This window comes from Falco punctatus, assembly GCF_963210335.1.
Source record: "Falco punctatus genome assembly, chromosome: 9".
NCBI lineage: Eukaryota > Metazoa > Chordata > Aves > Falconiformes > Falconidae > Falco > Falco punctatus.
This window is the reverse complement of record NC_137589.1, coordinates 46943943-46964814: the sequence shown is the minus strand read 5'-3', so window position 1 is coordinate 46964814 and position 20872 is coordinate 46943943. Positions and strand designations below refer to the sequence as shown.

At 60.5% G+C, this 20872-nt stretch overlaps 1 protein-coding gene across 4 annotated transcripts in view; it reads right to left on the bottom strand.

The window, feature by feature from the left end:
• NOTCH1 (notch receptor 1) overlaps window positions 1–20872 on the bottom strand; it is a 43080-nt gene that overhangs the window by 6952 nt on the left and 15256 nt on the right. For 2 of the 4 annotated variants that reach the window (XM_080401939.1, XM_080401940.1), the window contains exons 3-25: window positions 16206–16468; window positions 15511–15849; window positions 12101–12223; window positions 11693–11926; window positions 11394–11549; window positions 11089–11274; window positions 10514–10627; window positions 9796–9909; window positions 8549–8782; window positions 8157–8267; window positions 7198–7390; window positions 6797–6942; window positions 6336–6449; window positions 5210–5329; window positions 4719–4871; window positions 4047–4275; window positions 3681–3882; window positions 3388–3541; window positions 2934–3118; window positions 2619–2751; window positions 2027–2284; window positions 1804–1916; window positions 690–1261 (exon numbers count right to left, since the gene is read on the bottom strand). In XM_080401939.1, coding sequence (XP_080258065.1) covers window positions 690–1261; window positions 1804–1916; window positions 2027–2284; window positions 2619–2751; window positions 2934–3118; window positions 3388–3541; window positions 3681–3882; window positions 4047–4275; window positions 4719–4871; window positions 5210–5329; window positions 6336–6449; window positions 6797–6942; window positions 7198–7390; window positions 8157–8267; window positions 8549–8782; window positions 9796–9909; window positions 10514–10627; window positions 11089–11274; window positions 11394–11549; window positions 11693–11926; window positions 12101–12223; window positions 15511–15849; window positions 16206–16468 — 4446 coding nt within the window. The remainder of the gene's footprint in view (window positions 1–689; window positions 1262–1803; window positions 1917–2026; window positions 2285–2618; window positions 2752–2933; window positions 3119–3387; window positions 3542–3680; window positions 3883–4046; window positions 4276–4718; window positions 4872–5209; window positions 5330–6335; window positions 6450–6796; window positions 6943–7197; window positions 7391–8156; window positions 8268–8548; window positions 8783–9795; window positions 9910–10513; window positions 10628–11088; window positions 11275–11393; window positions 11550–11692; window positions 11927–12100; window positions 12224–15510; window positions 15850–16205; window positions 16469–20872) is intronic. The other 2 variants (XM_080401941.1, XM_080401942.1) reach the window with 1 other exon arrangement.

The following is a 20872-nucleotide window of genomic DNA, read 5'->3' as shown; positions in this document are numbered from 1 at the left end:
CTAAGTACTGTGTGCATTACCTGTCTGCTGAGAAAATAAGTGGTGGTCCACAAGGACCTCTCTTTTGTATAAATATTCTTCATCCTGATAGACATTAAGCCAGTTTACACAGAAGGCAACTGTTTCACACAGCGCTGTTGAAGCATTCACCTCTGCAGGTGAAAGATAGGCACTGTTAAATTATAAGTTGGAATACAGATGCCAGGAAAAGGGACAAATTACTGTGACTCAGAGAAGACATGGGGACACAGAATAATTACTGAGAGCTGGTCCAGGAATCTGGGATTCAAGTTGCTGCTGTTGCCAAAGGCAATGTTCGGTAAATGCCTGGATGTTAACATCATCATGTTTTCTGGCTGCTCTTCCATCTGGGGTTTCCCTATGCTGAAACTCACTGTTTTACTACTGGGAATTGGAGAATTCACTTCTGTGGCATGATACGGGCAAGGACAGGGAAGACATCTGGAATGAACCAAACCCAGAAAGCTCTCAAATGTTTATAAATTCAGTAAGACCACTGGGAAGTGGGGTTGCTTGAGCTGCAGCCCCATAGGCAGCAGAACAGAATGTAGAGAGTGAACAACAGGTCTGCACCTAGGAGCTTTAGCAGATGCAACCAGGAAACACCCCAACGATCAGCACAGAGCTCATGGCTTTAAAACAAGAGTGTCAATGAGCAAGTCACTTACTTGCACTGCCCTTCGTATTTCTGGCAGTCAAATCCATCGTACAGGCAGCCAGCGTTATTGCACTGAGAGTCGCACTTGCCATCGTTGAAGTACTTCCAGCACTGCAGAGACTGGGAGCAGTTCTTCCAGGGGTCGTTAAAATTGAGGGAGCAGTCGCCCCCGTCCCAGCCGCAGGCATGGTTGTTGCATTTCCCATCGCAGATCTTGTTGCCAGCATACCCTGCGCAAACTGCAATCTCGCACTTCTCCTCAATTTTGGGTGGGATGATATCCTGCCCAATCCCACCTTGGAAATCGAAGTCCAGGATGTGGCAGTTGAGGCCGTTGAAGTTGGCAGGGCAGTTGCACCGGTAGTAGGGGGAGGCATCACTGAAGAACTCGCAGGTGCCCCCATTGTAGCAGGGGTTGGATGTGCAGGGGCTGCTGGCCGGGTACTGGCACTCGGGACCCGTGAAGGCTGGCATGCACATGCACTTGGAGCTCTTGTGGATGGAGATGCAGGTGCCACCATTCAGGCAGTGCAGGTTCCCACAGGTGCGGGAGTCGTTCTCACAGGTGGCACCCACGAATCCCTGGGGAGGTGACAGCAAGGAGGGAGTCAGAAATCACTGACGCTGTCCTACGAGCAGCCTAACACACGTGTGTGTTCTGGGAAACGCGGCACAGACCCAGTGAATCAATCAGGCAATGGCTCTGGCACGTCCTCTGAAACTAGTGATGGGCAAGAATCATCTAGAATGTAAACCCCTTTAGAGCGTCTCCCTAAAATTGAAGTGAGCTGTTCTCCATAGCTGCCTGGCTCCACCTTTATGTGGCGCAAATAATGGTCAGCCCGACAAGAGTCTGTCCTACAGAGCCATGTATCATACTGGCTGCGCCACCTCCTTCTCCCTGACCCTAACCCCGCCTCCTCGCAAGTGAGGAGGGTATGCATAGATGGATACACCTCCCTCCGGTGAACACCCACAGCAAAGCATCTTCCCCTCTGCACTTACCCCCAGCTATCCCAGCCAGGGCAGCCTCAGGGGCGAAACGGGCCCCTTGACTGCACCTCTGCGCAAGGGGCTGATGTGCAACATCCCACGTTCAGAGCAGGAGAGGAGCAGGTACCTACCGGGGGGCATTTGCAGATGAAGCCACGGCCAGTGTTGCTGGCAACTGCGCACGTTCCACCGTTTCTGCAGGGTTTGCCTTTACATCCATCCACCACGGTGTCACAGCGACGGCCTGCCGAGGAAGAGGAGCGCGTGAGGAGCAGAGGAAGGCGTGCGAGATACTTGGGGTGGCTGGGGGGTGCAGGGCTGCGTGCTGAGAGTGGCAGGGGGTGCAGCGCTCACCTGCATAGCCAGGTCGGCACTCGCATTTGTAGTCATTGACCCGCTGCACGCAGTTCTGGGTGCCGCGGGCGTCGCAGGGGTTGGACAGGCACTCGTTGACGTCTCCCTCGCAGCGCTCCCCTACAAAGCCAGGGGGGCAGATGCAGCTGTAGCCACCTACCCGATCCGTGCACTTGCCATTGTTAAAGCACTTGGGCCCCAGGGTGACAGGATCAAAGAAAGGGCTGCAGTCATCCACATTGATCTCACAGTGCACCCCTAGAGAAACGGGGGAACAACCCACACAGCTCATCAAACAGTATCGGGGTGCTTGGTGGTCCCTTGTGTGAACCTTCCCTGCGAAGGGGCTGAGCCTGACCAATTCAATGGCAGTCTGAGCCGCCGCTCTGGCAGGAGGCACGCAGCACCGTGCAGCACTGCGCAGCACCACGCAGCTCGCATCCAAGGTTGCATGGCCTTGATGGCTAAGCTCGCAAGCAAACACAAACCTCTACCCTTGCATTTGCTTCTGCTAGCCCAAGCAGCTAATGAGCAGATAGCGAGGATATCTGCACTCAGCCCGCTAATGCCCCAGCCTGGGGAATTAATTTACCTTGAGTTCCTCTGGGGCAGGAGCATTTGTAGGTATTGATGAGATCAATGCAGGTTCCTCCATTCTGGCATGGGTGGGACAAGCACTCATTGATCTCCTCTGAGCAGTTAACTCCATGATAACCAGCCACACACTAAAAAAAGGGAAGAGGGGAACTGTCAGAGAGGTTCACTCAATTCCCATGTGGCTGCAGAAGCACAGCCAGCACCCCAGCCTTCAACTCAGGCAAGGAGCACTGAGCCAGCCTGCAGCTGGGGCAGCTCCCTGGCAGCAGGAAGGCAGTAACTGTGCATCCCTGCCCTCCGCAGCACCCACCTCACAGGAATAGCCTCCCAGGTAGTCTGTGCAGGTGGCTCCGTTCTGACAGGGGTTGGGGGAGCACTCGTCCACCTGCTCCTCGCAGTAGCTGCCAGTGTAGCCGGCCTGGCAGCGACAGAAGTGAGTGTTGCCAGTGTCCACACAGAGCCCTGAATTCCTGCAGAGATGTGCTACATCGATACCTGCCAGGGAGAGCACAGTGAGACACGGGGACCTTGGTGACATCCACGCGCCGCAGGGCCATGTCCCGGCTGCCGCACGTCCCACTGGGGATCACAGCTGGGACCGCAGCCTCGGGGGGTGCACATCACAGCAATCCTTGAGATTGTGCTGGTTATGCCAAAGATCCCCACCAAGAGAACTCAGCATGACCCTGCTCAGAGCCCAGCACAGGGGGCATGTGCGGACCCCACCCTGGCCCTGCAGGGCCATACACATGGCGGGGACTTACCTTGCTGCTTAGCAGCCACCTCGCAGGAGACACTGGGGACATCGCAGTAGACCCCTGTCCATCCGCTGTTGCACTCGCAGCGGTACAGGTTGTTGGTCTGCCAGCACTTGCCTCCGTTTTTGCAGGGAGAGGACTCACACCAGCGCACCAGGTTCTGGGGAGAGCAGAGCAAGAGATGGGGGTCGGGACCCAGCAGGGCTTCTGCAGGAGTGGAAATTGGAGTGACCCCCCAAATCTCCACAGCCAGCATGCACAGACTGGGGCACGTGGCTGACAGCCCAAGGCTTCTCTACCTGGCAGTTGAGCCCAGTGTATCCCTGGGGACAAGTGCACTTGTATGTCCCGTAGCTGTCCTGACACGTGCCCCCGTTCAGGCATGGCTTGGAGTCACACTCGTTGATGTCATGCTCGCAGTAGCTGCCCGTGAAGCCAGGCAGACAGACACAGGTGAAGGTGTTGATGCCATCCACACAGGTCCCACCGTTGAAACAGGAGCTGGGAACACAAGAGGTCACATCCCAGTGAGTCACCACTGGTCATGCACCACGCCAAAGCCCCCACAAACGAGCCCAGAGCTATGGGGCAGCGTGGGGTCCGCAGCGCCTTGCTCCAGCCCCAACGCAGGTTATGCCCATGGCAGGAGCTGCACTGGGCTGTACCTCTCCGTGCAGTCAGGCGTGTTGTTCTCGCAGTGGATGCCGCTGAAGCCGGAGGGGCAGGTGCAGGTGTAGCTATTGACACAGTCGGTGCAGTTGGCACCGTTCTTGCAGGGGTTGCTGGCACACTCGTTGATGTCCTCCTCACACTTGGGCCCACGAAAACCAGCCAGGCACTCACAGAAGAAAGTGCCAACTCCATCGGAGCAGGAGCCACCATTGTGGCATGGATCTGGAGAGGAGGGACGTGCATGTGAAGATGCAACGGGTGCAGCAGCCCTGCCTGGGACCTGTCCCACAGCACTGCCCCTCCACATGTCCCCTGGCCACGCAGAGGGATAGGACAGAGCCCACGGACCAGGCAGGAGCCGGGCCAGCCCCACCAGAGCATTGGACACAAGGGACACACTTGCTCACTGCCTGCACGTCACTCTCCCCCCTCCAGCCTCCTTCCTGCCAGCTCCCATCTGGCTTTGGACTGACGCAGCTCTACCGGGATGTGTTTGAAGTGGCCCAAAAGCCCGAGCAGGGCTGGCAGCATGGCCCCGGCCAAAGCAGTGGCTGGGGCTCGCCCGTGCACGGGGAGGAGGGTTCCAGCCCCAGGAAGGGCAGTGAAGCTGACTGCTAGGGGCCAGGCTGAGTGCAGGCGGTGGCCGGGGCAGCCCCTGCTCTTACTGGGCTTGCAGTCATCGATGTCAGTGTCACAGTTGCGGCCAGTGAAGCCGGTTCTGCAGGCGCAGCGGTAGCTCCCATTGGTGTTCTGGCACGTGGCCCCATTGCGGCAGGGGCTCTTCACACACTCATTGATGTCGATCTCGCAGGTCTGACCTGTGGGACAGAGACCACGTGGGCTGCAGGTGCTGGCAAAAGCCCCAAGGATGACGATGATGCCTTGGGCACTGCTTGTACCAGGGTGGGAGCCCTTGGAGCAAACCACCCTCACCAAGGGGTACAGGTGATGGCTGCTCCCATCCACCTAGCTGAGCCGTGGGGCAGGTCAGGACCCCCCTCGAGGCTGGGCACCGTGCAGGGCTGCTCCTGTTTGGCAGGGCACGCAGGCAGCCACCTGCCCACTGCTCCCTGGCCATGATCCCTCCCCTCTCTCACCCCCTGAGCAGCTGAGGAGAGCAGGGTGTGCTGAACCTCCAGATGGGCCATGTCCCTACCTTGCCAGCCCGAGGGGCAACTGCAGGAGAAGCTTTTGTAGTCTTCTGACTCCCGGCACTCGCCACCATTCTTGCAGGGGGCGCCAGCGCAGGGGGCGAGCACATCCTCACAGGTGGCTCCTGCAGAGGCACAAGCACCCACTGACACCTGCCCCGAAATGATGGGTGGCCCAAGACCCCGCTACCCCATCCCCTGCCTTGGGCCACTGCCAGCCCTGGGACAGGCTCTAGGCTTCCCCACCAGCCCAGGGCAGTGCAGCTGAGGCTGTCTCATCTTTTCCATCCCTGGTCCCCTGTGACCCCCAGGCCCCCCATGAATCCTTTATACCCTGGCAATCTGGGCTGCGTTAAAGTGCTGCACACTTCCTTTGGCAGGGAAGCGCTGCTCGGGGTGTCCTTCCCCCCCTTGTGCTCCCCCTCACCAACCCCCTCAGCCGTTTTTCCTGTTTACATCCAGCCAAGGCACATGTTACCTCCGAACCCTTATCTTCTCTGTCAGCCAGTATCTCCCGAACTGGCCCCTTTGCTATTTTCCAGAGCCTTCCCCTCCCCGCCTGCCCTGTCCTGGTCCCCCCAGGGGTTTCTATGGCCACTGCCGAGGGCAGGAAACAGCTCACGGCTTCCTGCAATTGTGCACCCGCTGCCGCTCTGCAAGAGCGGAAGAGGGAGGCCGGCAAACAGGAATTGTCTCAGCAGAATCCCCCAGCCCCTCGGCCTCGGCTCCCTTTTTCCAGCGTGAGCATCATGGCAGGAGAACTGGGCCACCGGCAGCACTGACCCCCCAGGGCGGTGGGGTGTGAATGGGGCGGCCACCTGGTGCTGCTGCCCTGGGTGCAGGCTGTGGCCAAGCCACCACCGCAGTGCCCTCCAGGAGGAGGAGGAGGAGGGAGGAAGCTCTAGCTGGCTGCTTCCGAAAGCTCCTCTGAATTTCCTCCAGCTGCGCGGCGGCATGGGGAGGTGGAGCCGCGGCCATGGGCAGCCCCATGGCAGGGCAGCGCGAGGGAAGCCTCCGTGCTTGGTGCCAGCTCCTCTCACGTACAGAGGGACCGATTTGCTGCCACACTCAAAGCAGCAGCCCTGCAGAGCCCCGGTGAGGGCCTGGGGGGCACAGGGAGCTCCCCCTCACCTGTGTAGGGCAGGAGGCAGTTGCAGGTGTAGCCGGCAACGTCATCGATGCATGTGCCCTGGTTCAGGCAGGGGTTGGAAGCACATTCGTTGATATTGGTCTGGCAGTTGGGTCCTGTGTTAAGAAAAATAGATAAAAGTGGCTGTGATGGAGCTGTGCTGGTGGCAGGGAGATGAGGGTACAGTGGGGATGTGGTTGTCTTTGGCACTGGCCAAATGGCAATGGCCCACCCATCGCCCTGGAAGAGCCTCTTGCTCTCAGCTCCAGCCATGGGTGCCCAAACCCCTGCTGAAGGTCCCCAGGCTGGCTGCACTGCCACATCTCCCAACCGGATCTGGAGTCTCCAGCATCCTCGCAACGAAGCCTCCAGCCCATCTAATGTCATGGGGACGCCCACCCACAGCTCCCACCCAGGCCCCAGCGTGGGGCGGACGGGGCAGTGGCCCTGGCTGCACCCTTACCACTGAAGCCCTCTCTGCAGGTGCAGATGTAGCCACTGGTCATGTCCTTGCAGGTGCCACCGTTCATGCAGGGATTGGATTCGCACTCGTTATTGTTAATGTCGCAGTTTGTCCCACTCCAGCCTGGGTCACAGTCGCACCTGTAGCTTTGGGGAAAAATTGGGGCATAAAGCCCAGGATCTGTTCTGACCTGGCCCTCCTGGCTATACCAGCCATCATCTACCCAGCAAACCCCAGCTCTTAATTGTACCCCTGCAGGGAAACATCCCCGGCACTAGCACAGAGCACGGACAAGTACTGGCACAGGGGACTGCTGCTCGCCCTTGCCTCTAACCCCAACTCTGCTGGGTAGCCCTCTGGTCCCAGCAGCCCCACAGCAGCACCCACACTGTCCAGCCTACCCGTTCAGCCCATCGTGGCATTTCCCATGGATGCAGGGGTTGCTGTTGCACTCATTCACTTCTGACAGGCACTTGGGGTCATGGAAGCCCTCGGGGCAGAGGCAGGTGAATCCGTTGATGCCATCCTTGCATGTGCCCCCGTTGTGGCAGGGGTTGCTGGAGCATTCGTCAATGTTGATGTTGCACATGCGCCCTGGGAAAGGGGTGTGTGAGGTAACGTTATCCCATAGGATGCATGGCACGGTGGGTGCGCACCGCTTCCTGGGGGGCACCCACAGGGCAGGTCCCCCTCCAGCCACCTGGGGAATGGATGCCCGAGGCTCTAATCTCCAGGCACACGTGTGCCAGCCATGCAGGAGCGGGCTGCCCTCCAGGTAGGGTGACTTCACACCCCTGCATCGCCCACCTGGCTTAATTAAACACGACTGGGAAGAGGCCATGTCCTGGGCTCGTTTGGTCCAGGAGGGAATAACGAAGGGAGCAGGTTTCAGCCTGTAACCCTACCTGCCGCGGCTGACAAAGCCAGGCTTTATTGCAGCTCCCGGCAGGCAGGAGGACGGGGGGCCATGTGAGTGGGGAGAGGCAGGGGCTGCTCCCATCAAAGCCCTCTGCCGTTTCCAGCAGCAATCAAACAAACCAGTTGGAAAGGCAGCAACCTGATACCCATGGGAGTGGGCGCAGCAGGAGTCAAATTCGCGGCACCAGACACCCCTTTGATTTCGGCCTGAGCCAGGGTCACCCTCCTGAACAAGCAGGACTGCTGGAGGGTGCAAAACCTCCGGCAAGTGGGACGGCAGCACCTCCCCTCCTGGCTGCACCTTCGCCCTGGCTGCGTGGGGTACCACAAGCTGCAGGCATCCCAGCACTGGCACAGGGGACATCCCAGGGCTCCATGGCACAAGGCTGGATCCAGATCATGTCCCCAGGGTGCCACAGTGGCTGTCATGCCCTGCTCTCACCTGTGTACCCCGGCTCGCAGGTGCACTCATAGCCGTTGATCTTGTCGATGCACTTGCCATAGTCGCAGGGGCTGCTGGCGCAGTCATCCAGGTTGATCTCGCAGTTGGGCCCTGGTGAGGAGAGTGGTGCCATTAGGGGGTCCCCAACCCCGGTGACAAGGCAAAATGAAGCCCGCCGGCACCAACTGCTGCTACAAGCAGCTCCCTGGCTCCTGGCTGGGGCATGGCTCCCATGAGAGCCAGGCACCAAACTGGGACAACTCACCCTAAGCCGAGGGTGCTGCTGCTGGTGGCGGCCCAGGGCCAACTCGCCCCGGGATGGGGCTGGGAGCGGGGTGCTGTGTCGGCATGGCCAACCTGCACGGAGCCCCTGGAGGGTCTCTCCCACTCACCTGTGGTCCCTTTGAGGCAGAGGCAGTTGTAGGCATTGTTCCTGTCCTGGCAGGTCCCCCCATTTTTGCAGGGCTGGCTCTGGCACTCATTGATGTTGATGTCGCAGCGATGGCCCGTGTAGCCGGGCTGGCAGAGGCAGGTGAAGGTGGCGATGCTGTCCTTGCAGGTCCCGTAGTGGCATGGGTCTGGGTTGCACTCATCGATATCGATCTCGCAATGAGCACCCGAGAAACCTGCCACCAGCGGGAGAGACACGGGGTCAGGATGGGGGGCACGGGGTCAGGACGGGGTATGCAGGGTCAGGGTGGAGGACGCTCCTTCCCACCCTGGCCAGGTATGAGGCAGCACACCGGGGTGGCTCGACGTGCCCACCTGCCCTGCCGCACGACCCAGGACCCCCAGGAGCGGGGCGCAGGCGGGGGGGAGCACCCTGGCGTGCAGCAGCAGAGCTGGTCAGACCCCGGCTCACGGCTTTGTCCCGGGGCGCACAATGACCGGCATTAAGCCGCCTCAGCTCAGGAGTGGGGCCCCGCGTTTGCCTGCGGCTTGTCCCGGAGCGCGTGGGGGGGCCAGCCGCAGGCACCCCCGAATAATAACCCCCCCGGCAGATCCTATTCTCCTGGCCGGCTCCCTCCCCGCCGGGTTTGGGGGTGGAGAGCCGAGGACAAAGTACAGCTTTGACTAGACCCCGCCAAGCCCACATAGCAGCTTTTCATCGGGGCTTGGCATTAGCAAGACACTAATTAGAGGCCATTCAGCTGGAAGATTTCTGGCGGGAGCTGCTCCACAAAAGAGCCACTGTTTGCCACCAGGGCTCAAGTCATCATTTTGTGCAACTGCTCCTTGGGTTTCGGTCGGCGAGCCCCCGCAGCCCTGCACCTTGCGCCCTCATAGAGGCAGCTTTATTCCTTCCTTCCTGCCTTACCCCTTGCTGCCGCCCGCCGCCGAGGCGGGGAGCACGGCGGGACGGCTGCTGCAGGGCCACACCTCGGGAGCACGGGGCTCCAGCGGGCAGCAGGGTGACACCAGGGAAAGGGACAGTCCTGCCCCACGGAGTCCCACTAGTGGGGACTGACCCCACTGCCAGGGGGGTTTGGGGACACCCGCCATGGCAGGTGCTTGGGGAGGTGGGCACTTCATAATTTGGCAACGGGGTTTTACGGCACATCACCGGGTAGAAGGTGGCTTGTTCCTGCCCAGCAGCGCGGGACCCCTGGAGCCCCCCAGGGACACCGGGACCCCTCACCTTCGGTGCACTCGCAGCTGTAGGTGTTGGGGCCATCCACGCACTTGGCACCGTTCTTGCAGGGGGTGCTGGCGCACTCATCGATGTCGAACTGGCAGAGGTGCCCGTTGAAGCCTGGAATGGAGGGAGAGGTCACCTCCCCGTGCAGTGGCCGGACCCGCCAGCCTCCCCCCGCCGCCAGGCAGATCCCGCCGGCCCCCCATGTCCCGGCCGGGGCGCCGGGTTTCCATGGGGACGGCTGCTGGGGGCCCTGAATGCGGGGCTGCGACCCACCATTGAGAGCATCTTATTTACATCTCTAGAGGAGCAAAGTCTCTGAACTTCAAAACCTCCTTTCACAGATTAACCGTCTCCCCATTCTCCGCTCCACCCCGTGACTTTGACACCACATTCAAAGCTGCTGGTGCGGCCCCCCCCGGCCCCCAGTCCTCCTTCCCAAAGAGGGGCCTTTTCAAGTGCAAAGCCATGGGGTTTAATCCTCCTTCCCCTCTCCCATGGGCCGGACCTGGAGCAGCATCGCCTGCACGGCAAGGGGCTCAGCCCCTCACCGCCATGGGGGAACCCCCCCATCAAAATTCCCAAGAAGTGCTCAGCTCCCTCTCCCCCTTTCAAGAGGCTCTAAATTCAAGGATCCTATTTTCGGCTCCTTCCCAGCTCGAGCTGCGCTGCACCACGGCTTTGACTCCGCCGTGATGGCAGCGGGATGGATGCCACGTACCAGTGGGGCACTCGCAGTGGAACTCGTTGATCTTGTCAAGGCAGTTGCCGTTGTGCAGGCAGGGGCTGCTGGCACACTCATCTGTGTTGATCTCACAGTAAACCCCCTCGTAACCTGCGGGGAGACCCGGCACACCATCAACACCATGGCACGGGGACGGCACAACGCGCAGGATGGGCAGGTTACATCAGGGCACCTTTGGTCTCCCCGTCTTTACAAAGGCAGCTCAGGAGCTGTGCTACAGGTGGTGGGACTTGATGCACAACCTGCTCCATGATTGTCCACTCCAGATCCCCCTGGCCTTGGCTTGATCCAAGCCAGCAAGTTCAGCAAAAGGAGGAGCCCAGAGCAGTGCTGATGGTCCCCAACTCTCACCTCCTGTCCCCACACTGCTGCGGGAGACTGCGCCACCTCTACCGAGCTCTTTCTTTTTGGTGCTGTCTCCACGAACACGTGCCTCCCGCAGCTCCTCACCCAAACCAACACTGAGCTGAAGCTCAGGGGCACCCAGGTCCCTCCCACCACCCGCACCCAGCACCGGGGCAGGGGTCCGCAAGGCTGCCCTGCCCACCCACCAGGCATGCAGATGCACTGGAACTCCCCAATCTGATCCAGGCAGGTGGCATCATTCTGGCAGGGGTTGGAGAGGCACTCATTGACATCGATCTCACAGCGAGGGCCTGAGTAGCCCTGCAGGCACTGACACTGGAAGGACCCCTGGGTGTTGATGCATTTCCCCGCGTGCTCACAAGGGTTGGCTCCTGCAACACATAAGCATGGCTCACAGGACATGCTCCCAGCTGTATGTGAGCTCCCGGTGGCACCGGCACTCTTCCCAGCTTCTCCTCTGCTGCCCGCACAGCTCAGCCCCGGTGCTCACCCAGCGAGCACTCGTCCACGTCCTGGTTGCAGGCTGGCCCCATGTACCCCGAAGGACACGTGCAGATGGCTTTGCCGTTGACAGGGTTGGTGTCGCAGTTGGAGCCCTCGTTGCAGGGGTTGCTGATGCAGGCGTCATCGAGGTGGCACAGCAAACCTGGGCGGCAAAAGGCAGGCGTATGTCAAGGGTGATGGGCGCACAAGTCATCGCGCACCAAGACCTAAGCTAGGAGCCAGGGGACATGCGGGGAGCTGCCACCCTGCACCGCGAGCAGGGGGCAAGATGGGATGGGGCCTCACCTGTGCGGCCGTGGGGACACTCGCAGTAGAAGGAGGCTACCCGGTCGTGGCAGGTGGCCCCGTGGAAGCAGGCAGCCATGGCACAGTCATCGATGTTCTCGCTGCAGTCCTCCCCTGTCCAGCCATTGACGCAGACGCAGTTGTAGCCGCCGTGGTTGTTATGGCAGGTGCCCCCATTCTGGCAGGCATTGGGCATCAGCTGGCACTCATCCACATCCTCGGTGCAGTACTGACCTGCCAGGGGACAGGGCACACGCATGAGTCTGGCGCTGCCCAGCTCCCACAGGCTCCACGAGCATTGCTGTGAAGCAGGACAGCTCTCCCCATCTGGTCCCCAGTGTTCCCTGGGGCAGGATTTGTCCTTCCAGCCCAGTCCCGTGCCACCCTCACCGCCAGCAGCAGTGTTACCTGTCCACTCGGGTGGGCACTGGCAGTTGTAGGTGTTGACACCGTCCACGCAGGTGCCCCCATTCTTGCAGTTGTTGCCTGGACAGTCATTGATGTTCTCCTCACAGTTCTGGCCCGTGAACCCTGTGCAGAGGAGACATCTGCCGTGATGCCAGCCCACCGATCGGCCATGCCACTCCCTCAGCCCCTCGCCCCCCGCCGATGGCAGGTTACTCGTTACTGGCTGCCGAGCGTGCACCAGGTGCTCCCAGCCCAGCTTTGAAGCCAGCCGCCTGGTTTCATCCCCAGCCCCGTCCCGCGTCTGCTGGGGCTTGGTTCTGCCATGCAGGTTTCCCTGCCAGGACACCATCACCGGAGCCTGGCAAGCAGCAGCAGCTTCCTCCGCACAGGGCAGACGGGGCGTCCCCAGCACAGGGCTTGCCTGCCAAAGCCCCCGGCTCCGGAGACGCTTGCCTCGGGCGGTGGAGGATCCGGCTCCACGGAAAGCTGGGATGAACTGGGGCTGCTCCCACGAAGGCTTGCGGCACCCGGTGCTGAATCACCGGCTTTTAATTTCACATCTAAAGAGCCTCAGCAGCAGCGCTTGGCCCGGAGGGGGATCCATGTCCCTGGCAGGGTGAACCACCGCCCACGCGGCGCTAATCCCAGCCCACCTCTCTCGCGGTGAGCCCGGCTGCCGGGGTTTATGTTATCACCTCCACCCGACAGCATGGCACACACGGAAACCACGCTGCCCCCGGGCCTCTCCCCGCGGCCTCTGCAGCAGAAATGAAACACCCAGGCCCCTCTCAGAGCATCTGCCAAGCTGTCCCGTCCCCCTCCAGCTGCCACTTGGGTTAAGTGCTGCATTTACCGAAGACCCCCAAAGCCCCAACCAGCCGTCGTCAGGATTCCCAGCCCGCCCAGACACACAGGGTCGGGACAGCAATGCCAGCCCGTGGCAGCTCCCCGCGGTGCCGGCGTGCCCCTGCAGCTCCCCAAACTCCCCAAGGCGTCCTGCACGCCCAAACCGGGCTGCTCCCCTGTGCGGGCAGCTCAGTGCATCACCTCCGCCTCCACGGGGAAGGGACCGTGTGCCCAGGCTCAGCCCCTGTGGGACCCCAGACCCTGTCCCAGCTGGGGGTTTTCCTAATGAGGCAGCTCTCTCCGAAGGGCCGTGTTTTCCTCTCCCCCACAGCCTCAGCCCCATTGCACGAGGAGCTGCAACAGTTATTTGCGATTCCTGGTAGGAGTCCAAAGCAGATAATGTTGATTTGCACCTCGGTTTTAAGCAGCTGGGCTGAAACTGAACAGCAATAACTGGCAATGTCCTAGACACCAGGATTAACTCCTTTTGAACCATCCGAATGAGGAATGAGTAATTAGTACTGCAATTACTTTAAACTCAGGGTTACATTCTACAGCGATGGCATGATAAAACAGCCCAGATTAGTTTAACTTGAAGAAACCCGGTATGGCCAGGCCTCTCCGGGAATGAAAAGGGGACATTGTTTCAGGTTTGCTGTGCTGCATACCAGCGTATCAATCACCCTCTTATCATGAGAAACAGCCTCCAGTCCCTCCGGCCTCCACCCAAGCCAATGCAGCTCCTGCACCAAGCCACGTGGGATGGCAGAGGTGCCGAGCAAGCCCCCTGTCCCCTCCAGAGCAGGGGCTGTGCTGCACCACCCCACAGGAGGCAAACCAGCTCGTGCAGCATGCAAATCTAGAAGCGGCCCACGAAGCTGCAGCTGGGCGTGAAAAGTAGCGATCCCCGCTGCAGCAGGGATGCTCCCCGAGGGCCATGCCTCACCCCGACATGCCCGACGCCTGGGCTGCTCCGGAGAAAGTGCCTCGTCAGCAGAACGGCAGGGCAGGGCCAGCGCCGCTCCTCCTGCCCCCTCCACCTGCCCATCCCTGTGGCAACGCTGCTCTGCTGGGCCAGGGCTTGGAGCTGCTCCCGCAGAGCATCGCCCCTGGGAGCTCCCGGCGGCACTGGCTCATCCCAGAAGGAACGGCTTCCTTCCCCGGCACTGCTCGCCTGGTCAGCCCCAACGCCTTGCTGCCCCTAAAGACAGGAGCTTTGCTCCAGCCTGGGTGAGCAGGCGTGGAGGGGAAGCAGGAGATCCTGCAGGGCCCTATGTATTTTGGATGGTTAACGAGTCTCCTGAGTCACTGCAGCCAAAAGCTTTGGGAAGGGGATCAAACCTCTGAGCCTGTGTCAGAGATCAAGACGAGATCCCTCGTGCTGCCCTGTGGGGATCACGCCTCTTCCCCCAGCACCGGGCAGGGCTGCCAGCAGGATGCGGGTACATCTGTGCCACCTGAGAGACCCCATTCCCACCCCAATGCCACATCCCCAGTGGCGGTGGGGCAGGAGCTGCCGCGGAGGGAGGCGGGGGCTCCCCGCAGTAATGCCCAGCACTGCCCAGGGCACACAGCAGAGAAGCCGCCTACCCCTTGTATTGCCCCAGCGGGGCTATAGGCAACCAGAGGAGACCAAAGCAGCCCCACAAGAGACTTCTCAGGCAGCTCAGCCCTGCCCACAGCTTCCTTCCAAGGCAGAGGGTGGATTCGCCCCCCCGCGTCTGCCGCAGCCGGCCGGCGTAGCTGGCCCGGGTGAGCAATGGCACTTGCCCCCTGGCAAGCACAGCCTGGTCTGACCATGGGGCTGCACTGGGGCTCTGGGCTGTGCCACCCGCCGGCAGAAAATTCCACTATTTCATTTCTCCAGCTGTCACGGGGCCGGGGGGGGGGAACACGCAGCCCCTTCCGCTCCCTGCCCCGACCGCACTGCAGACTGCTGCCCCAGGCAGAACCGAAAGGGCTTGCCGGGGTCAGGGGCCCCTTTCGCAGCTGCTTTTCTTTCCTGCGGCATGCAGGGTGCAAGCTCCCTTGCAAGGTGCTGAGCTCCTGGGACAGCCCCCACCGGGCCCCCTCCTGCAAGAACCCTTCATTCCAGCCGCTGGGCTTTGGCTGGGCTGCTCCAGCGCTTGCCGGAGGGAGCAGCAGCGAGCATGGAGAGGGTCTCCCTTCCCCAACTCCATTCACACTCGGAAACTTTCCAAAACAGCTATTCCGGGCTAATTATTCCATTCTGGAAGTGGATTAAGCTAAAGCGGAAAAAGGCACTCTTATTCTGGAATATGAGCATCCGCACAGGGGCCTCTGCTGAAACAGTTGTTTTGGAAGAGCTATTTTGGTGAATCACCGAGTATAAAAAGCCCCCAGATGACCTTCTCATCTTCGGGCATTGCTGCCCAGCGTCTTCCTAAATGCCCGTGGCACAGTGAGCCCACAGCCCCTCGATTTTGTCCCCCCCCCCCCAGAGCCATCACCCAAGGAAAGATAGAGCACTCCTTGTTTACAGAGGGCAAAGAGGCTGCAAGAGGGTCCCCTGGCCCTGTCCCCCCCTCGGAGGCAGCCTCTACCTGGCAGGCATGTGCAGTCATAGGTGGTGTCTCCGATCTGGCGGCACGTCCCCCCGTTCTGGCAGGGCGAGGGGTTGCAGGGTACGTAGAGATGCTCGCAGTTCTGCCCAGTGTATGCTGGCTTGCAGGAGCACTGGTAGGTGCCCACCTCATTGGTGCAGCTCCCACCGTTCTTGCAGACGGGCGGCGAGATGTTGCACTCGTTGATGTCCTGCTTGCAGTTGGCCCCGTGGAAGCCGGCGGTGCACCGGCAGATGTAGTGGGCTTCGAAGGGGACACACTGGCCCCCGTTGGCGCAGGGGTTGGAGGCACAGGGGTCGGCCTGCTGGCAGGTTTTGCCTGGGGAGGGCAGGGAGGGAGGATGAGGATGCGAACTGCCGCTCAGGCTCTTGGTGGGAGCGATCCTTGCGCTGGGGTGCAGACCCAGCTCTGGGACTGTGTTCACAGCGATCACAACTAACTCCCCCCACCTCTGCCCCCCGAAAATCCTCACGCATGCAGGAGGTTCGCAGCTCACCCAGCCAGGGACCCCCCCCCAAGCCCCAACATGGGTTTGCAGACCCCATCGCTCCCCCAGCACCGGAAGAAGCTGCAATCACAGGCAGCACCCTTCTCCATCCACAGGGGTTTTCCAGGAGCATATGCCCCCCGGCCAGGTCACCGCGTCCCCACACTGTGCAGCGGCACCAGCTCACCTGACCACCCCGGTGGGCAGCGGCACTTGTACTCGCTAAGCGTCAGCAGGTCGCAGGTCCCCCCGTTGCGGCAGGGGTTGCTGAGGCAGACGTTGTCACGGGGCGTCAGGCAGAGCTCGTCGGTGAAGCCCAGGCGGCAGGCGCAGGTGTAGTCCACAGTGCTGCCGTGCACCACCGCGGTGCAGGTGCCGGCGTTCTTGCAGGGGGAGCTCAGGCAGGGGTTGGGCAGCTGGCACCGCTCGCCCATGTAGGCATTGCTACACCTGGCAGGGGCGAGACACGCCGTCAGTGGGATCAGCCCCGCGGGGACACCCGGACGCCCCAGGGACCGGCTCCAGGAACACCTCCCCAGGCCCAGCCCCACACCGCATCTCGGCATGTCAGGTTTGACAATTGCAAGGCTCTGCCCTGGCCGCTCTGGGCTGAGAAGAGGAAGATGAAAGAGGTGCCGGGAACAAAGGCGTCCCCCATCGAGGGGCCTGCACTGACTTGCAAAACCGCAGCCTCCAGCGCTGGCGTCCTGCTCCTGCTTCTCATCGCAATGTGCTTTTTGCGGGCCCACCCTCCCCGTCGCTGGAAAGGAAACCAAGGCACAAGGAGCCAGGAGCACCCCCAAACCTGCACCCAACCCAGGGCACCTACAGACCCCAAGGGAACAGAAACCCCAGGGCCAAGCAGCACGGGGACAGCCCTGTGCTCCTGCCCATCCCTCCCGGCGCTGGATTCCCTTCTCCACCAGGGCAACTTCTAACCCTCCTCCATCCTCAGAAATCACTCAAACATGGGCTCGGTGTTGGCTGGTAGCAGGTGGGACACATTCCTGCTCCCCGCAGCCAGCTGAGATCTTCCCCAAAGCCAAACCCTGCACAAGGAGGGCTGAGCAGCCCCGGCTGCCGCGTCCCTCTGTGGGGGGGCCCTGAGAAAAGGCTCCCCGATGCGGCCACCAGCTCAACCATCTGTCACCGTTGGCCAACAGGGCTGGAACAACTGCCTGCTGCAGGAACAGGGCAGGTGATGGGGACATGCCCCAAGGGCAAATCCCACCAGTCATCCCGGCGAGGCTGGGCAGGATGCAGGGCCGGCAAAGGACCCCACGGACTGGGGAGACGCCCCCCAGGAAAGGGAGGACAGAGCAAAGCTGTGCACAGAGAGACCAAGGGCACCTGACATCAAGAGAATATCCCAGGGATGAGGCCCTTCAGCATCTCCCCAGCGCAAACCCTCCTGCACGGCTTCTCTTTTAGCATGTCTGTAACACGAGGTGCCACGCGTCTTGTCCCCTAGCAGCTCTGCTCACATTACACCACCTCCAAAGGCCACCACCCTGGCCGCGCTGTGCCGAGCGGCCGTCGCGAGAAGGGCACGGGAGGAGTGAGACGCCACCAGCACGCTGCTGTCCCACACCGCGATGGCAATGCCACCGCAGCAGAGCAGGACATGCCACACTCAGCTGCTGCCGGGCTGCTGGCTGCTATCAGAGACCCTGAGAGCAGAAATAAACCTGGGGGCGGCTGCACGTGTTGCCGTGAGCTTGGGATAAGGCAGTCACTGCTGGAGGTGATGGACCTGGGCACAGGGGGACTGTGGTGCCCGCTGTGCTTTGGCAGGTCAGAGAGCTCAGGGTACCCACGTGCCCACACCCATCGCCACCCAAGCTAGCAGGACCTTGCGTCCCCAAGCCTCGTGCGTGGCATCCAAGGCTCCCATGGCAGGCAGACCCCTGGGGTGCGCCGGGCCAGGGAACGCTGCAGCCCCAAGGCTGTAGAGCAGAGCACTCACCTGCAAACCCCAAAATAAGAACGTGGGGCTCCTCCAGGGAAGCACAGCCAGCAACCCCCCGCCCTCAGCCAGCCCCAACCCGGAGCTGCCGCGCTTTGCCGCGCCACGCTGGCGGCAGGACCGCGTTCTGGCCCTGCTCCCCCTCTCTTTTTCCCCTACTTTTTTTTTTTTTTTTTTTTTTTAACCCAATTCTGATTTCATTGTTGGGGATTGTGTGAGAATTTGCCAGGATTCAGAGACATTTTGAGTTAATGAGACGGCATTATCCAGGCCAAATGAAAAAGAAAATGTGTATAATAATAAATCAGGGCATCTGCTCGGCACACAAAGGGCGGCGGGGAGCAGGTGTGCATCCTAATGAGGCAGAGCAGCTGCCGGCGGCCGATGCGATGCCTGGCTCGACGGTGGCTCCGAGCCCAGGGCGCCATGGCCACGGGGCAACGGCGCTTCTGGGTGGCTGCGCCACGGCCGCGCGGGCAATGCAAGGGCTGGGGCCGCGGCCGCCTGAGAGGGGCCATTGTGCGGGGCCAGGCGGCCGGCACAGGCACGCCGCCGGCGAACCGCTCAAGTGTGCAGTCATCTGGTAAAAGCACCGCTCTCCCCCGCCTCGCCGCACCACACACGCTTTTTTTCTTAAAACAATCCGCCAGGCCCTCGCGGCGGCTGGCGGACAGGGAAGCGTCACGAGGTTCTCCAAGGGGAGAAAAAAAAAAAAAAGGAATAAGAATAATAATTAAAAAAAAAAATGATGCTGGACAAAGAGCCCCGGAGAATGCGCGGGAATCGCTGAGCACGTGGGAACCAGCACGGCACTGGCTTTGGCTTGCGGCGGTGCCACCGTGGGCAGCCGGGACCTGGAGGCGATGCTCTGCATCCCTGGCCGAGCCGGGCAGGCGGTGCAGCTGCTGCTGGGATTGGGGGTCCTGCACCGCAGAGCTTAAATGAGGCCAGTGCGAGGGGCGCAGAGCCGAAAGCCCTCCCACCCAATTAAGTTTTCGGACCGTTTCCAATTTCAGTGCAGGCAAGTGGCGGTTTGAGCTCACGGATGGGAAGCTCAGCCTGAGCCTGGGCATGGTTATTAGCCAGGAGGTTAATTAGTGATTGGAGAAACTCCCCTGAGCCCCTGCCCGAAGGCGCAGAGGGGCTGGGGCCATTGGCAGTGCCTGGGCTGGGGGCTGCCCTATGCCCAGCCGCTCTGCCCTGGTGCTTTCCAGGCTTTTGCTTCAGGAAATCCCTCAAGTTTCATGGAGTTTGCAGATTTGTTTTAAATGGCTTTCTATTTGTTTGTTTTAAGAGCTGGTTTATGGATGCAATCAGCTCGAGAAGAGAGGAGGGTGCGGCAGACACGGGAAAGGGCTTGGCACAGGTCTGCCCAGGCCAGAAGGGGCTGAGCCGAGTGATGGACACACACGGCAGGTGGGACCAGGATACGACCAGGGTACGCTCATGCATCACATTTCCCCTCCCTGCAAGGTGGGTATTTCCAGCCACAGAGAAGTGCTAGTGACGCAATTTTCCAGAAAAAAAGCAATACAACACAGGCACCCTTAAAATCCAGTAGCCACTACTGTAACCCACGGAAGAGTTTGCATCGCACAGACTGGGGCTGTGCAACACAGACCCACGGTGGAGGTCTGGCAACTCCTGAACCACAACCACAACTGTGGCAGGGATGGGGACAGCGCTGGCATACCCAGTCCAGCCCCGGCATACCCAGTCCAGCCCTGGCATACCCATGGCACACACAGCACCAACTCCCAGTGCAGGGAGCCCTCTCAAATCCTTCCACAGTTTTCTAAGCCATTTCAGTTTCTTATCAAGGTTTCAGAACAAAAGGTCTCTGATGGCCCAGATATCACTGTCACAATAGTGATATCGTCGCTCAGCGAGAGCATGGAATGAGGACACTGGATGCTCCTCCACTTGCACACAGCAGCACCTGGGACATGCCTATGGGCTGCCTTGCACCCAGCAGCTTCATCATCTGTAGATGCTTCTGCACAGAAACGATGCTATTTCTGACCAGGTTTGCAACAACAAGTCTGAGACAGGGCAGGGGAGAGCGTGGCGGCGGACCAAAGCCAGGGGATGAATCCTGCTGTTACCTCCCCGTGTGGGTCCCACGGCTCACTCGCAGCCGGAGACTCTGGAGCCGCATTTAAAAGCCCAACAACCGCAACAGCTTTATAGCCCTGGCTGCAGAGGAAAGCCTGGAGACAAGCCTTGCATGCAAAGCAAGAGATCAAAAACCAGGTGAAGAATAAGGCCAGCCCAAGATGTAGTTATTTTTCAGCTCTCCCAGGTCTGGAAAGGCTGGATTCAGCAGAACCAAGTTCAGCTCCCAGCTGTGCTGCAGCTTCATCATGCATCCACCTACTTCTCCAGGGGCTAAAAAGCTCTCCCAAAGTTCAGCCCAGGGAGCTAAGCTTTATTTTCTGTAAAAACATACCGGCGGGTGGTGGTGTCACAGCTCCCAGGTGAGCAGACACGGAGGATGCGATGTCCCCGCAGGCTCAGCAGGGTGAAGATCACCCTGTGGTTTTTCCTTTGGCATTTCCCAAGCAAGGACTACCCAAACCAAACCCCAAGCAGCTTATGGAAATTAGCATAAGAGACATTAAAGCTACGCTTTAATTATAGATATATGTGTTGGCAGAGGACAGGGCGGGTGCTCCAGGATCAGAACAGCTCAGAAGGGCCATTAGAAAGCAACTTTGAGGCAGTGAAAGGCAGCTGAGCTCCCTGGGGTCCTGAGGAGCCTCCAAGAAATCTCCAGAGAGGCCAGCATGGCCACGCTCCCAGCCCCACGCAACGATGTACACTCCATTCCCGACCCAGGCAGGAATGGCTAAAAATACCGGTGCCTCTCCCTCCCCGGAGCATGCAGC